General features: G+C 39.2%; 1 protein-coding gene across 1 annotated transcript; it reads right to left on the bottom strand.

Moving 5' to 3' along the window:
• Positions 1-988: 988 nt before the first annotated feature.
• CBLIF (cobalamin binding intrinsic factor) lies at positions 989-16,412 on the bottom strand. The gene is made up of 9 exons (XM_003773993.2): positions 16,292-16,412; positions 15,597-15,773; positions 14,478-14,591; positions 13,783-13,923; positions 8,389-8,570; positions 4,476-4,644; positions 3,424-3,625; positions 1,627-1,745; positions 989-1,198 (listed from the first exon to the last, which is right to left on the bottom strand). The coding sequence occupies exons 1-9, from the start codon at positions 16,368-16,370 to the stop codon at positions 1,137-1,139; spliced, it is 1,245 nt and encodes a 414-aa protein (XP_003774041.1). The 5' UTR covers positions 16,371-16,412; the 3' UTR covers positions 989-1,136.
• Between the last annotated feature and the right edge of the window lie 1,069 nt (positions 16,413-17,481).

Raw genomic sequence — 17,481 nt, 5'->3', positions numbered from 1 at the left:
TCCACTTCTTCTGCCCCAAATTAGGGGAAATTGCATTTTTATTTTACACTGGCAGTCACTACCCTTGCTAATTTAAGCAAAATGTATGGATTTTTTGGGGGGGAGGGGGGAGTTCAAGGAAAATAATAAAAATATACTTATATAATGCTTTAAACTTTGCCAAATGCTTCAAAATTTATTATTTTATCCTCTGGGAGGGAGGGGGTGCTATTATTCCTGTTTTTATAGATGAAGAAACTGAGGTAGACAAAGGTTAAGGTGCCTAGTGAATGTCTGAGGCAGGATTTGAACTCAGTTCCCCCTGGCTTTTGGGAGGCCTGCACCTGTTGTGCCACCTATTGTCCTGTAGCACCTAGATCATCATTTGTGCTTATGTTGCCTTGACTAATAAAGTGATTTGGGCCTCTCTGATTGTACCATCACATTCTAAATGATAGTGAATTTGGATAGAGGATTGATGCCAATAGTTTCCATTTGTTTAGCATTCTACGATTAGCAAGGCATTTTACAAATCTCTTTTGATCTTCACAAAAACCTTGAGAAGCAAGTGCTAGTATGGTTCCATTTTACAGAGGAGGGAACCGAGGTTCAGAAAAGTTCACAAAGGTAGAATACTGCATATGTAGTCACAGCACCTGATTTCAAATCATGACTTTGCCATTTCTTGCTTGTATGACCTGAGCCAAATGACCTAATCTTTCTGGGCCTGAGTTTCCCTAGAAGTGGGACCAGATGAGGTCCCTTTTAGCTTCAGATCTATGATCCTCTATCTCAAGAGGGACTTGAAATCAGTTCTTCCTGATGTTGGGTTCAGTACCTTCTCCATCCATGTCCACTTTGAACATTAAACTTAAGCCCTCTACAGAAGTCTTGCCTCATTGCTCTAACCTAGTTCAGATCACAACTTCCGCTAATTTCCACGAGAGCCGAGAAACTGGTTTTATGTCTTCACGTCATAGGGTTTCCTGAGACCAAAGGGAATAAAATAGGAATTTAAACAATTGCTCAATGCAGCTTTTATTTCTGTGTAATCATTGCTGACCTTTGTAGGGCAGGTACAGGTACGATGTAGGCGTAGTTAATATAAATCTGTCTTCCCCATGAAAGTTGATAAGAAATTGAGTGTGGACATCATCTTAGTACTGTGTGAAGTTGGCTGTGATATGTTCTTTGTCATGGGGGATGTAGTAGCTGACCCCTGTGGGGGAGACAAACCAAGAAAGAGTTGAGATAGAAACTGTATATGCAACTTCCATCCACAAAGAAGGGGCCATTTATACAGGATGGTCCAAAAGTCTTAGTGCAGTTTCCAGCTCTTAGTGGCTTAAAATACACTAAGACTTTTAGGATGCGCAGTATATTAGGAATTAGGGAATTACTGTTAAGCATTTTTGGAAAATACAGTGCTATCTAGCTCATTGATAAAGCCAGTGTGTTCTGCCCACCTTGGGGCTAAGTTCTACCTCCTGGTGCCTTGGTTATGAGATCATATCAAGGGATTTCCCATAAACCCAGTGACCCATTTATTCCCCTTCCCTTACTCCCCACTTGATCCCCCAAAGCTGGTCCTCCTTTGCAACGTTCTCAGACTCCAACACAAGACACTTGGTTTTAGCCTTCACCCACCTTGGTCCAAAGGAGTATTGCCACTAAGGAACTGCCAGTAGGTCCTGTGGTTTTCTACTTCATAAATGTTGTTGATAGCGGTGATATAAAGCCCCCAAGATGTCATTTTGGAGTCAAATCTGTAAGGAGGATAAAATCTCAGATGATGAAACATTTCAGGTTAGTTATAGAAAGAAATGGAAAAAGCACCATGAATTCTAAATTGTTGTGGAGATACTGCATAGTATATGAAGGATCTTTGGGTCAGCTAGATGACCTCAGACACTTACTAGCTGTGTGACCCTGGGAAAGTCATCCTGTTTGCCTCAGTTTCCTTCTCTGCAGAAATGATCATCTGCTTCATTGTGAGCCTCAGGATCACAGCATACACAGAGGCATTTAATAAAGGCTTCCCATGGGAACAGTGCAGCTGAATGTGAGCTAAAAGATCACTTGATGACTGCCTTACTTTTACATTTTATATCCACAGCTCTTAGCTTTCTCCATTTGTCTTTATACTTTGTCCATTTGTTCTTGTTATTGAGTTGTGTTTGACTCTTTGTGACCCCATTTAGGGTTTTCTTGGCAAAGATACTGGAGTGTTTTGCCATGTACTACTTCAGCTCCCTTTACAGATGAGGAAACTGTGGCAAATAAGGGCAAGTAATTTGGCCAGGGCACATAGCTAGTAAGTGTCTGAGATCAGATTTGAATTCAGGAAAATGAGTTTTCCTGACTCAGGCCCAGTGTTCCATTCACTGGGCCATCTAGCTGTCCCACTTTATCCACAGTAAATGCTTAATAAATGCAATTTCACTCACTCACTCACTCACTCATTCATTCATTCATTCATTCAACCATTCTAGTTGTGTGATGTTGCAGAAGTCATTTAAACTGTATGTGGCTCAGATGACTCCCTAGGAGTTCTTTAAATCATAAGTGGTCATAGTTTCTCTATGCTGACAGATATCACTTGTCTTAGTATTGTCTATCATTATTTTATCATTATGGTGGTGATGGTATAAGGTGAAATATAAGGTTTTCAAGTTCCTTTCCCACCCAGGTTCTGCCATATTTTCTTTTGGAATGCCCTTCCCCTTTCCCTGAGTCTATTATTTTTGAAGGCTCTTCTCAAGTCTTTCCTAGTATAAGACGCCTTTTCAGATTCTTCCAGCCCACAGAGACCTTTCTATCTTTCCAGAGAAGTGCTCTGATTTTCTTGTTTATATCATGTTTTACCTGTGCAGGCCTCTAGCTCAACTGCAAAGTCCTTCAGGGACCATATTTATCATTATTTTGTTTTTTTCCATGGGTCTTAGCATAGTCTTATACTATAGTATAGTATAATCTTATATGTACTATACGTAATTAGTATAATATAATCCTAAATGATTACCCTTGACTGACATTAAGAAGGGATGTCCAAGGTTTTCTGGGGGATCCATTACATTCCTACTTATAATGAATGATGAGACCTTCCATTATCTTATCTAAAACACTGCTTCCTTCCTAGGTAGCTTGAAATCTATTTCATGTAAACATTGTCATTTCTTTCTTGTGAAATAGTAGACAAACGTTTATCCTTACCCCCATTTAACTACAAAAAAATCTGAGACATGGGCACATTAAAGATCATGGCCCTCAAATAAGATGGGATCTCAAAGGCCCAATTTCACTTTACAGATGAGGAAACTGAGCCTCAGGGAGGATTAAGTGCTATATAGAAGTTGCAGTCAGTGCATACTTGTCCAGTGAATAATAAATGAGAAAAGGAAATGGTGTTCAGGGCACTCAGAGGGGATTATGGGCTTAACTCACTTGAACTTTGAGTTTTTGCGCTGGGCTTCTTCTAGAACAACGAGGAGGAAGGATCCCTTTTCCACACTGACGACCTCTGTTTCCTTGAAGGTCTGTTCCACCCCTCTCAGCTGGTTATTGATTGTGTAAATCACAGTGATATTAGAAGCTGATGGTGAGAAGGGGCTAGGGTGTTCCTGGAGAGTTTGCCTTTCTTCTTGATCTGAAGAGGGTAAAAGAGTGAAGCTCTGTAAAATTTCAGACCTTATTCACACAGTGCCCCATGGGCTCTCTGAATTGTTCAGATCAAGTCAGATGGCAAGTGAAGCTTCTATTTTTATTCCTTCCATCACAGAAAGTGTGGTAGAAGCTCCTTTGGCCATTCTCCATGCTTTTATTTTAAGAGAATGTTCAAATTGGGTATGAGATCTGTCTCTTTAGGGTATTTTAGAGACATAAATAGAGTTTGTTTAGACAGCTGTAGAGGTGCATCTATAAACAAACACCAAGGCAAAAGTCATCTCAACAGTGTGAGAAACTCTGCTGTTAAGTCTCAAAATAACCTAAGGGAGTGTGGGAAATTAGGGCCAGAATTGTCAAATGAGGATACTGGCAATTTAGAGCTTGAAAAGATTTAGGAAAGAGCACACAGAATAGTAGTCAAATGGACCCTGAAGATTCCTTGGCATAGAGGGGATCCTGAAGAATCTGTCCTGTACTACCATTGGTGATGTAGTAAGCGCCAGTTTTCCAAGGATGGGGATCAATATGGAGTGTATTGGTTTTTCACTTGTAGGGGTGTTGCTAAGTGTGCAGTTATCAGGAGAGGAAGGTGCAGATGGAATTAGCTGGCTTCTATGTTGTTAAAAGTGGAAGGATAAGCTATATCATTAGGCCTTGAGCTCTTTGAGAGGAGGGACTTCTTTTTTCTTTAAAAAAATCTCTCTTTGTATCCTCAGCGCTTAGCCCAATGCCTGGCACATAGTAGGCCGATTGGCTATCTGACTTGATGGCTATTGGGGAACTCCCGAATCTTGCCATGAAGAACTTTGGATCTTTAAAGGCATGCTTACCAGTAGAGCAAATAACATGGGGCACATCTAAATAAGTTTTGCCCTTCAGGGAAGGAAGAATCTGGGAGATGGCCATGGGGTTATCGAATCTATTCTGCTCAATCTCACTGAGGACTGTTTCCATGGTCTTCTGGCAGTTCCAGTTCTCTTCAGCTTGCACAGTGAGGGCCTGGGTAAGGAAGAAAAATATTCTAGGGATAATAATGTAATGGAGAGGATTATTTGAGGCAATCCATCATTCCACTCCATTTAAAATAATTTGCAAGACCCTCTGGCCATTATTACCGTTATCAGGAGAGAAATTTCTATCGAACAATGGAGCTTTTGTGTTAAACTGAAGTATTCCCATTATGATCTGTGGATTTTTTGTAAACTAGCAAGCCAGATCCTAACCCAGCCTTGGGTAAGGTATCAGGCCAGCAGTTTTAGTGAAGCCCCAGAGAAACAATTGCTTGTGAAGTGAGGTGGGGTATCTCTTAGTGTCTCTGCTCCCCCATTTCTTTGACTAGCACGTGACCTTGTGAACTGGAGGATTTGGGCTTCTCACTGATGTCTGAAGACAAATTAGATACACTGAAGAAAGGCAGCTTTGGGGACTCCACAGAAGAGAAAAGGATTTCCAGCACGTACTCTTCAAGCTTGGGCCCACTTTCCCCTAGATTCTCCGTCCTTGGGTAGAATGTTATCCCATTTGGAAGTGAGGAGTGTTTGTACCAAATGTTCTTATATTACTTTAGTAAATACTTGCTTCTAAAAGCCAATTAAATCTGGCTGGCTAATTGATACTAATTAAAACACACCAGTGGAGGGAACACCAGTACATTTGGGTAAACTGAGGCTAGGAGAGATTAAATGATGTGCCCAGGACCATCCTGTTAGTAAGTATCTGAGGCAGGATTCAAATTCAGGTCTGCATGACTCCCACTGTGCCACGTGACTATACCAGAGAATGAGCTATAGTACACCCTCATCCTCTCATGGGTTATGTCTAAAAGCCTGAGGAGAAAAGAAGCCAGTGGCTTCCTAGTGCAAGTTGGGTTTGATATAATGGCTACAGAGCACACACTATGTATGCGTCACGTTGGCTGTCAATGACAAATGTGATTGTTTAACTCTCAAAGATGTGTTGTTCATTTATTTCACTTGTACTTGATTCTACATTACTCCACTTAGGGTTTTCTTGGAAATATATTGGAGCAATCTGTCATCTCCTTCTCCAACTCATTTTATAGATGAGAAAACTGAGGCAAACAGTGCTCTATCCACTGAGCCATCTAGCTGCCCTAATTCTCAAAAATACTCAGTCTTTAGTGATGACAGTTTTTCTTATGCAAATTCTCAGACTTGTAGAGATAGTCCAGTGTATCAAGAGCCTATGATTTTGTCAGTATGAGGAATATTGTGATTCTCTATGATTTAATAGCTAGTTTAGAATTTCTGGAATCAGTCTCTGTCATTTCCCTCCTCCAATGAAAAAAAATCTCCCTACTCTTCACTTAATAGGGAACCTTTCTGAACATAACTCAGGGTGGGCAGCTCAGAGATAGGATCATAAGCATAGAGCTGGAAGCGATCTTGGAAGTCCAGTGCCTCCTTTTACAGGTGTAGAAATTGAGGCTTATCATGGTTAAGTTATTTGCACACAATCACAGAAGTATTAAACATCAGAAGTGGGATTTACCTATGTTCGCTGACTACAGCCAGTATTCATTACTCTGTACCATGTTGCCTTGGTCAAGATACTTGGATAACATTAGTTTTTTGAGAGAAAAGCAAAGAACAGGAGGCCCCTTTTGTGCCCTTTTCCTTTGTGATTGTTCCCAGAACAGAGCTACTTTGGCATTCTGATACAGCCAAAGGAGTCTTAAATCCAGTAAGGGAGGCAGGAGTGCATTAAACTAACCTCACCTGTTGTCACTATCCCACTTACTCTGTTCCTTCAGCTGACATCTTTTCCTTCTACTTTCTTCCCAAAAGAACTTGAAGGTCATGATTTCAGTAAGATCAGACAAAGTTGGAAACTTGGCCTCAGTGTCTTTTTCCTGGTATAATCATCATGTGGCCATTTCAGGGACCCACATTTCCCAGGTAGAATTCTCAGAGCAAGACTGAGCTAGACTGGTCAGCTCCACACTTGGCTTTAGCACTCATGCTCTACCCTGCCAGCCGGAAATCCTTTCCCCTGCCTACCCTCTGTGCTCATTTTGGAAGGACCCCATTGACTCACCTCTCCAGGTCTACACCAGTTCCCAAACTCTCAAGCATTCAAGCCCATCTTCCCACTGTCACTCGAACTATTCAATAAACTCTTCAATTTCTATAACAAGCATGCTTGCTCTCTCTCACCCACACTGTATTCATCTCCATGTCTAGATTTACTTCCAATATATCGATGACCAACATTAGTTCTGAGGCTATGGTTTGATACCCTTAAATAGCCACCCCCATTAATTAGCTAATAATAATAGTTGCTATTTAGACAGCACTTTAGAATCTGCAAAGTACTTTTACATATATTATCTCATTTGATACTTACAATAACCTTTTGCAGGAGATACTATTATTATCCCCATTATACATTTGAGTAAACCTAGATTAGGAGAGATATCCTTTTAGTAAGTATCTGAGGCAGGATTCAAATCCAGGTCTATATGACTTCCACTATGCCATGTGGCTATACCAGAGAATAACAGGTATCTGAATGGCCCTGAAGCCTGCAGCTTCAGTCATCCCTTCTTTGCCTGTATCTTTGACCACAAACATCGACTTCAAAACTTGACCAGGGATCAAGCAAATGAGACTTCTTTCTGGGAATTCAGGACATTCAGTGGGCTTCCCTAGACATTAAGTATGTCCTTTTCATTCATGAACTATTTGTGTGATGCTGGGAAAGTCATACAACTCCTCTGAGCCTTGATTTCCCCAACTGTAATATAAGGAGATTGAACTTTATGACTTCCTGAGGTCCCTTCTACCTTTGAATATACAATCCCATGATCCCAAGACTCAGCTTGCAAACTTCTTGGGTAAATATCAAAATAGTGACATTATGGAATAAAAGAACCAGCTGTGTAACCAACTCCCTGACAAAAGCAGGTGACGTTGCTTATCAGTGTTTGAATTAGTGCTTTCCTTTTATCAAAAATTCTTGTGACTCATAAGAACATATTCAGTGGGTGATGAAGTCTAGAATACAATTAATTAACAAAGACAAGGAATAAAAGTAAAATTTTCTGACTGGTCTAAAGTGGAAGAAGTCTCTTTAGTAGGGTAGCAATAAATTGAGTCAGCATCACATCCATGCTTATTGGACATTGGACTCAATGATCTTTTCTGTATAATGAGGAGGTTGAATTAAGTGGGCTTGGAGTTGCCTTAAAACTCTAGATCTATAAGTCTAAAACTATGTCTAGAACCATTGTCATATCTGATAATGAATGATAATTGGATTTATTTAACTTTTATAACCTGAAACATTTCCCTAGATTTGTGTACCATTTTTCTTACAAAGAATCTCAATCTTTTTTGCATTGAATTTTCATTCCTTTTCTATGAGTTTGGGAAGGATCAGTCATTATTACTCCCATTTGACCAATGGAAAACAAAGTCAGACACATTAATGATCATAGAATCATAGAATTAGAACTGGAGGCCATCTTGTCCAACTTCATTTTACAGAGGAGAAAACTGAGACCCATAAAAATGAAGTCATTTTTCCAAGGTCATGAAGATATGCATGGACTGGATTTGAACCTCAGAACTCTTAATAGAGAACTAGTACTTTTCATCCTGGTTCCCCAAAGAAGAGATTTAATGAAGGAATTTAGTGGATATCACACAATTAGACATTGGTGGATTAATTTTCCCCAGTTAACCATCTCCAGATACTGAGCTTTTCCCAGTGGTTGGTTACCTGCATGGCTAGGCCTGTGCTGTAGGATCCCCCGATGAGGCCATTGTCTTCGATTCTCCTGCTGATATTCTCCATAATGCTTGTTAATGCACTACCAAATAATTGATTGTATTCATCGTTAAGATCTTCAGAGACCATATTGCTCACGCAAGTCAGGGCCAAGGTTGCCATGGCTCCCGTATCTGCAGAACATATGAAATACAGGTTATTTACATAAATGCCTTCTTCATGTCTGCTCTTCTCCCTTCTTCTTTCTCCTCTCAATATCTATTCATTCTGTAAGTCGCAGCTCAAAAACCTCAGCTCCATTAATTTTATTGATTCAATAAGTATATACTAAACACGTAAACTCAACACAAAGATGCAAAGAAGATAGGGCTTGACTTCAGGGGGCTTAGATTCAACTGGTGGAATCTTCCAAGAAGCTTGTTCCATTCACATGAGATGGACATGATCTGCTTCTCTTCTGAATCCTTGCCTTTATTGTCATTATTAGCATTTCATTAGTTCCCTGTGTATATTATCCCTTGACTAGATGGTAAACTCCTCAAAGGGACAAGACATGACTTAAATATTATTTTCATATTTTCAGTAGTGTGTGGTGTTATGGAAGGGAAGGAAGAATCATTAAACTCTTGCTATGGGATTGTTACTGTGGTTAACTATTTTAGAGCAGAGGCTCTTAATCTGAGAACCAAAAACTTAAAAAAATAGAACTTTACTTAAAAATAATTGACTTTACAATTTATGTATTTATTTTATGAAATTTAAAATTCTAACAAGGGATCCAGAGGCTTCACAAAAGTGTGAAAGGAAACTATGGTGACACTAGAAAAGTTTAAGAACTCCTGCTTTAGAGTAATAGGTGATTAACTATTAACGGATGATTAAGCAGGTTCTGGCCTGAAAAGATAAGGGAATCATGGCCCTTGCATAATGTAAAGATTAATTTCAGTTCAATTAGCAATTATTAAAGATGTTGGAGAATGTTCAAGGCAACCAGAAGGATCTTGAGCCTGTATATTATGAAGCTTGGTCAAAGGAACTAGAAAGCTATGATTAGCAAGAAGATGGGGGAGGATAGGGAAATATTAGAGTTCTTAAAGTATCTGAAAGGCTAATGTGTTGAAGGAATTAAACTTTTTCTCTTTTGTCTCAGGGATCAGGACCAACATGTAAAAAGGCAAATTTAGATTTGATTTCAAGAAGCCCTTCATCATAACGAGGTCCATACAAAAGTAGAATGCACTTCCTTGGCTTCCTGACTGTAGGTCTTGATTAAATAGAAGGCGAATGAACCCCTTGCCTCTTGGGTAGGAGCGGGAATCCCTTTCAGGAATGGGTTAGATTAGATGATCCACAAGTTTCCAAGTTGAAACTCAGACATTCTCTGACTCTACACCAGACAACAAACATTTATTAAATGTCTAGTATGTGTGCCGTGTTAGGGGGCAGGATATAGTGTAGGAATGAAACAACTGCTGCTTTCAAGCAGTTTGTCTTCTAATCTACATCCCTCCAATTGAAAGCTGAAATGTAGTTTATTTAGCAGTGGACCATATGATTAACCAGAGAGATGGACAAACCCTTCACAAGTTTATGGGTGGGTCCATACTCTACAGGCCCAAACTAGCCTTCTGACAAGTTGATCCAGTGTCTTCTTGTCATCTATCTACAGAACAAAGTCACGGAAGAAATAACTGTGAAATTCAGACTTGAATGAGGGAGATCAGTGAGGAGAGAGGGCAGGAAGTGACAAGTGGGTTTAAGCTCAATGTTGGATTAAAGCATGAGATGGGTCTTGTGTTATAGAGAAGAAAGAGAGGGAGGTTATGGCTTTATAGGGAGAAAAGTTACAGATTATAAATAGTCATATACTTGTCCAGAGAAGCAATAGGATAGTCTTAACATTTTGTGACTTGGAAAAGCAGAGGCTAAAGTCTTCAGAGATTAGTTACCTGCCAGCAAGAAACTGCTTGGGATTTGGAGGAAGGGTATAGAGTCTAGGGAGTGCAGTTATGCATTTGTTTCATTGAAGATTAGACCTGGAAGGGACACTAGCTAGAGAGACACTGTTGAAGATTAGGAAACTGAGGACTAAGGAGGTTGTGACTCATCAGGAATCATCCACCTAGTAAGTGGCAGAATAGAGACCAGATTTTGAGTTCTCCTAACTTCCAGCTAATTGTCTATACTCCAGATTTTTGAACTGTGGTTTGTAACCCCATGGAGGAGGTCATAACTGAATGTGGGGGGTTAAGACATTATGATTTATTATCAGTAAATCTTTGATTTGTATACTATATATATCTCCAGAGTCATGTAAAATTTTTTTTGGGTGAAAAGGGATCATGAGAGTGAAAACTTTAAGAAGTTCTGATCTACACCATACTCTTCTGACCTTGACTCTGTTTAAAAGGCTAAGTGGGTACCTCCAGAAAAATTCCAGAGTTAGAATCAGTTGGAAACTGAACTTGAATTAAATCTCTGAAACTTAATCCCTGTGGAATTATGGTTAAATCTCTATGCTTTATGGATCAAAGTTTCTTCATCTGTAATATTAGCCATTTTAAATTGGATGCCCCATCTATGTTTGAAACTCAATATATATGAAATACAACTCATCTTCTTCATCAAACCTATTTTCTTATGAACTTCCCTCTTTCTTGAAGGCTATTGTGGTCCTAGCCATTAGTAATTTTATCAGGCAACTGCCAATTTTTTGCTGGTTTATCATAGTAAGCTTCCTAACCATGGGTGCTCCCTAATATTCTGTCTTGAGTCCTCTTCTCTCTACACACATTTTGTTGGTACCTATGCCTATGACTCCCATATTTAAATATCCAGCCCTAGTCTCGTCCTTGAGCTTTGGTACTATTGATGTGGTGCAATCTTTAGGAAGGAGATAGCAATAATCTTAGAGTCACTTAGCCTTGGGAGTGATGTAGTAAGAAATGATATAGTTTTTCCCCTAAGCTATCCTGCCCCAGTTACTTTATATGACCATGATGCTGAGACCACAAATATTGCTGGCTGTCAGATAACAACTTGTTGCCCAGTTATAATAGAGTTTCTGAAAGTAATGAGAAACAATAATGAGGTATTTAAAGTTACCCCAGGTGCAGAACAAAATCACTACTTGATCTAGTGATATTTTGGGTCTAAAAACACACTTGCAGGTTTCCCCCATGAACCCTGCCCAGAGGTACTGCACCTGTGTACAAAGTCAGAACCAGATTACTCCTCAACTCCACCTCTAAGTCATATCAAATTAGCATATCTCACTTTTCCTTATAAATTAACTTTCTTGCTCCTAATTCTTTGCTAACTTCTTTTGTAATTTGTCTTACAATTATAATAAGATTTGTCCCTTGACTTGGAGATGAGTTCGAGCTTGCAAATTCTTTTGAGCTATCTTGTGACAATGGCCTGAAAGCTCAATATTTTTGGGATTCCCCTTGAACCCCGACACTATAAGACTATTTGCATAGTGAACATTTCAAACTGGATGTTCCAAAGGTGGCTGAATGGAGGATGGGCTGGAGTAGGAAGAGACTTGAGGTAAGGAGATCAATTAGAAGGTCATCGCAAACATCTAGGTGAGAAACAGTGAAAGTCTGAACTAACATGGTGTCTGGGAATGAAGATGAATGATATTATAGAAATGGTCTTGGCAACTTTGTGTGAGGTGGGTAACTGTAAGGAACTGAGGAAAATGAAAAGGGATAAACCTGCAAGCCTGGGAGGATTGTGGTACTTTTGCCAGAAATAGGGAAGCCTGGAAGAGGGGTGGGTTTGGTAATAATAATAATAATAAAATAAAAGCTTTTATTGAGGCATTGCAGTAAGTGCTTTACAAGTATTATCTTAATTGGATCTTCATAACCCTGTGAGATTGATGTTATTATAAATTATGAAGTTATAGTTGAGGAAACTGAAGCAAAAACAAAGATTAAGTGCCTTCCCCAGGGCTGCAGGGAGTGTCTGAGACTGGATTTAAATTCAGATCTTTCTAATGCCAGGCCCACTATTTTATCCATCATACCACCTAGTATCTTTTACAGATAAAGAGATCTATTTTGAACATATTAAGTTAGAAACTTTTTTGAAACATCTACTTTGAAAATATTCACTATTTCAGCTGTCAAAGCCATTTTCCTTAAGCAAAAATCTGACTGTGTCACTTTTTGACACATTAGTGACTGACTCCCTGTTGTTTCAAGGATCAGAGACTTTTTGATTGAGCTTTGAATTGATTGAATTTATCCCTCCAGACTTATTACCCATTATTCCTTTTGCTGCTCTCTGTGATCTGATTAAATTATCCACTTAAAGAATTCCTCCCCTCCCCCCCCCCCCAGCCCTTCCATTTCTTATCTCCATGCCTTTTCAGTGGTCATCCTCCATTTCTAGAATATGTTCCTTCCTCATATCTCATAGAATCTCCCTCTTCCTTCAAGATGGAGCTTAAGCTCTTCATACTCTTAGTGGGTTTGAACCCTTTCCCTAATTATCTTATACTTACTTTATAATCAATCTGTATAAATTTACACGTGTCCTTGTCATCTCTGCTGATAGAATGGAAGCTTCTTCAATGTGGATTGTTTTGTTCTTTGTACTTTTCCCCCAGCATCAAGCACAGAGTCCAGCACATAGTAGACTCTTAATAAATGTTTGTTGACTGATTGCATCTGCATAGTTGACCTTTAATAAATACTCATTGAATTGGCATAAATGAGGTAATGTATACAAGAGCACTTTATAAATCTTGAGATGCTATATGTATATTGCATTGTACAATATTTTTGTATGTATGTATATCTGTATGTATATTTTTGCTGACATTATTCTTGACTTAGGACTCTCTCAAACTACCTTTTACTTAACTACTTTGCATTTATTTATCATATTTATTCTGAATATAATTATAAATATATGTATGTATATGCATGTATACATACACATTTATATATGTTTATGCATATAAATATCATATACATGTATAATGATATAATACTTATATAATCATATAATATATAATATAGTATACATAATAATTATGTGTATAATTATAAATAAATTTGAATTATAAGCTCTTTGAGATTAGGGATCATTTCATTTTCTGTCTTTGTACCTCTAGTGCCTAGCCAAGTGCTATGTATAGAACAGGGGCTTAAGAAATACTTGTGAATTAATAATTTGATTTGGGGACAATCCTTTCTGGCATTGGACTTGGTCATCCACATTACCTGTTTGTCAGCAGATGATATTTTGCTCCTCCTTGGTTCCCATCTTTTACTTGCTACTTACCTTTGGGTCTCAGAGCTCCCATTTAGTATATTCCCTCCTAGCCCTTTTCCATCTTAGGAGGGTTTGGAGCAGCACCACACTCACCCATGTTGAAAGGTGAGACATTGGCTAGCAACATCTTGGAAAATCTGACAGCTAGTTTCAAGGTGTCCTCTTGGTTCTTCTGGCATAGAGCCAAGAGTCCCAGGCTGGGTCCATAGAAGACTGTATGTGGATCTTGTGGGTCTAAAAAGTGATGGAGTATCAGTAAGGTAAACCTGGTTCACAGAGGTTATTTTTGAAAAGGAGGAAGGAAAAATGTTTTCTTGTAAGATTGCCAGAAAACCCTTTCATAATGAGGAAAGAGAGGTGTCTGGGTAATGCCTAAATTCCTTAGAGTACGTAAAAGCTATGGAGATGAATAGATGTAGTATCAACATCCATCAGGACGTTGATACTACATTTCCCAATGATACAATGCATTCCTTCCTATCTCTTGACATTTTGTAGATAAGGAAATTGAGGACCAAAATTAATTGCCTCACTCACAGTCACAGCTAGTAAGTGTCAGAAGCAGAGTTTTCATTCCACATTTAGGGTTCTAGTGACTCCTCCCACTTTCTATGGAGGAGAGGAGTTTGTAGGCAAACCTCTAGAATTTGTAATCATCTTCATAAAGAAAAGAGGGAAGTTCATATATATTCTCTTTCCTTGCCTGCTTCCCCATTTCCCTTCTTCTGGGTTTAGAGTTTCAGGGAAAGAGCCACTTCCTCCCCATTCTCCTTCAAATCCCCTCTTACTTAAAGATTTCCATTCCTCCATCTTATTTTTTAGAATCGAGAGTCTGTTTCCAGGATCTTGGCAGGATGAGGTGAGAGCCATGATGCTGAGGGCCAGCTGGCCAATGGTAAGATCTGCAGAGAAGTCAAGGGCATAGGGATAAGAACTCACCTCCTGATTCATAGACATGAAAATCTCTTAGAGCCACTTTGAGGGTGAGTAAATTGCTCACTATTACTTTGTCCAGATAACTCTGATTTTTCTTAAGGTCATTAGCTTACAAGAGAGTAAGTTTGAGAAATATCTTTTCTTATAGGAAAAAAAGTTGGAACTAGATTGGCATTGCAATTCAGAAAATGCATTCAAGCAATTGACCACAAGGTAGTTCAGGGGCTTAGAAGAATAAGAAGAAGGAATGTCTAGCCTGGGGAAGAAAAAAATTGGACATGTTTATGGGTTCTGATACTCTAAAATTTGTTTAGTCTTTATTTATAGAATTTTGAGGGTTTGAGAGAGTGCTGAGGCAAGTCCTGTCTTTGTTATCTTGGCTCTGCCTTTTGAATGCATTTAAATATCTCATGAATTTTTACATGGATAATAGTTCTAGAGCTCTAGATCAGGTCATCTACTCCAAAATCTCATTTTATAGATGAGTAGACTGAGGCCCTAAGAGGATGAGTGACTTAGTGCACAGGTAGAAAGCATCAGAGTTGGGATTTGAACCTAGGTACCCTAATTTGGGATTAATGCTCTTTCCACTTGCTCTTGATACTTAACTGGAAATGATTTTCTGCATAATCCTAGAGGAAAGAGCTAGGAGTGGTGGATAGGGAGGTTGTTTCCTTATAGGAGAGAACTTCCTACTATTCAAAGCTGTTCAAAAATGAATGGGCAATCTAGGATGTAGGGATGATTTTACTTTCACTACAGATATTCAAACAGAAGTTGGGTGACGACTTGGGAAAGCTATGCCTTGTATGGAGAAGGTACTTTACTGCTGGTTTTTGAATTTAAAATAGAGCGGAGGAGAGGAAGAACTCCCATTTTACAGGCTCTGGGTTTACTAAGTGCTTTCTTTGCAGTTGATATACAAAGATGGGAATTTGGAAAGTTTCATGGAATTTGCCAGTGTATATTACCTTTTGGATTAGTGGACAAGATGATCTTAGTGAGGAGCTTCTGGGCCTCTACATTGTGGGCCCCAACCAAGTTCATGGCAATCAGGATGCTTGGATTGGGATAGGAGGATGGAGTCACGGAACTCTCCATGACATCTTGGAGGTCATCCACCAAGGCTTGCTTTTCTGCAGGAATAACTAGGAACCAGAAGCAGTTGCTCAAGCAGTTAATTATATTTCTTCCCAGAGACACATTTTACACAGGATCATATTATCATAAGCCCATAGAATGAGAAATAAAAGAGACCTTAGAAATCATCTCCTCTGACTCCTTCATTTTATTGATGAAGAAATGGAGATTGAGAGGCATTAAATGACTTGCCCAGCATCACACAGGTAGTAAGTGGGAGTGAGCTTCACTGGCTCATCAGGACCCATCAGGACCTAGGACTCTTTCCCACCATCGCTTTCACTTTTGCAGTGGATTCCAGAGTGACTTTTCTACAACAAAGCCCTGCTGGGTATTTCAGTTTCTTCCCTTCTAAGATCCTCATTTCCTTCCTCAGGGAGCCTACATATTGTAAGGAGTGGGGGTGGGAAGACAGCTAACCCTCATGCAGAACAAGTAGAAAATCACACTTCTCAGCCAGCCACCTCCCATTCTCATCCTGCCCACCCCCAATCACATTTCAAATGGAGGATGAAATAGTGCTCACAGCATTCACTCCAGGTGAGGGTGTGGGCCCTGCTCACAGCCCAGAGGAGGCTCAAGAGAGGGATTGTAAACAGGATCATCTTCTGTGGAGGCTCTTCTATTAGAGGCCCTTCCCCAGCCTTGCCCTTTATATACTCCTCTTTTAGAGAACCCTGACCTCCCCTCCAACTGATATTCTTTCCCTACATTTTTTATCAATGTTTACCTTCTACAGACCCTCCAAGGTGACTTTCTGGAAGCTGTCCTGGGAAGGAAACATCTGGGCAATAGATACAGCATCTTTTAGGGGATTTTCCAGAGTTGTAAATAAAAATAATCATAACAATAAGTACTACTATTTTTCTAGTGCTATCTGATCCTCACAATAATCCTTTATTAATCCCCATTTTATGGATGAGGAAACTAAGGTGCAGAGAGAGGTGAAATGACTTGCCTCCTACTTTTAATCAAAGACAAAAAACTGTCATTTAGTCTATTAGTGCAATAATCTGTAGAATATCAAGCATTGAAAGAATCCTAGCTGCATAGACACCTATCCCTGGACCATTAATCTGTAAATGCAATCTAACTAAATGAGAAAGATGAGATAATAGCCACAATAATAGTAATAGCAATGAAATAAAAGTTGCATGAGAACAATTGGCTGATGAACGCGTCATACCTGCAATCTAGATGTATGATGGATGTTTTCAGGGAGTATCTGGAAGACAAGCTTATTAATAATTTTATCCATTTACAAGAAGCAGTCATCTTATTTGCTGGCACAATAGTTCATAGATCACCACGTGAAAACAATAGCAGGATTTTTCTTGTACAACATGACAAATATGGAAATATATTTAAAAGAATTGTGCGTGAATAACCTGTATCAGATTGCTTGCTGTCTCGGGGAGGGGAGGTAAGAGAGAGAGAGGGAGAAAAATTTGGAACACGAAATCTTACTGAAATGAATGTTGGAAGCTATCTTTATGTTTATTTGAAGAAACAAAATACTATTGAGGGGAATAAAGGAATAGTAGTAGGATAATGACATTGGACTGTTGAATGATATAAGAACAAATAAAAAACTCCAGAAAATGCAAGAGCAGGTGGATAGGAACAATGACATGGCAAAAGAAACAATATTGGTTAGTGAACATCAAACAAAAAAGAGCAATGGGAGCAATTTGTGGAGGGGGTCCGTCTGAACTC

This window comes from Sarcophilus harrisii, chromosome 6 (assembly GCF_902635505.1).
Source record: "Sarcophilus harrisii chromosome 6, mSarHar1.11, whole genome shotgun sequence".
Classification (NCBI taxonomy): domain Eukaryota; kingdom Metazoa; phylum Chordata; class Mammalia; order Dasyuromorphia; family Dasyuridae; genus Sarcophilus; species Sarcophilus harrisii.
This window is presented reverse-complemented; position numbering and strand designations above follow the sequence as displayed.

What these genes read in the sequence shown, in the direction of transcription:
- CBLIF (XM_003773993.2), bottom strand. Translation starts at nt 16,370, where the DNA reads ATGATCCTGTTTACAATCCCTCTCTTGAGCCTCCTCTGGGCTGTGAGC. An exon ending in GCACAGGCCTAGCCATGCAG is followed by an intron (nt 4,645 to 8,388) that starts GTAACCAACCAC and finishes TTCCTTACCCAG; the next exon opens with GCCCTCACTGTGCAAGCTGA. An exon ending in CAATACTCCTTTGGACCAAG is followed by an intron (nt 1,199 to 1,626) that starts GTGGGTGAAGGC and finishes TCTCCCCCACAG; the next exon opens with GGGTCAGCTACTACATCCCC.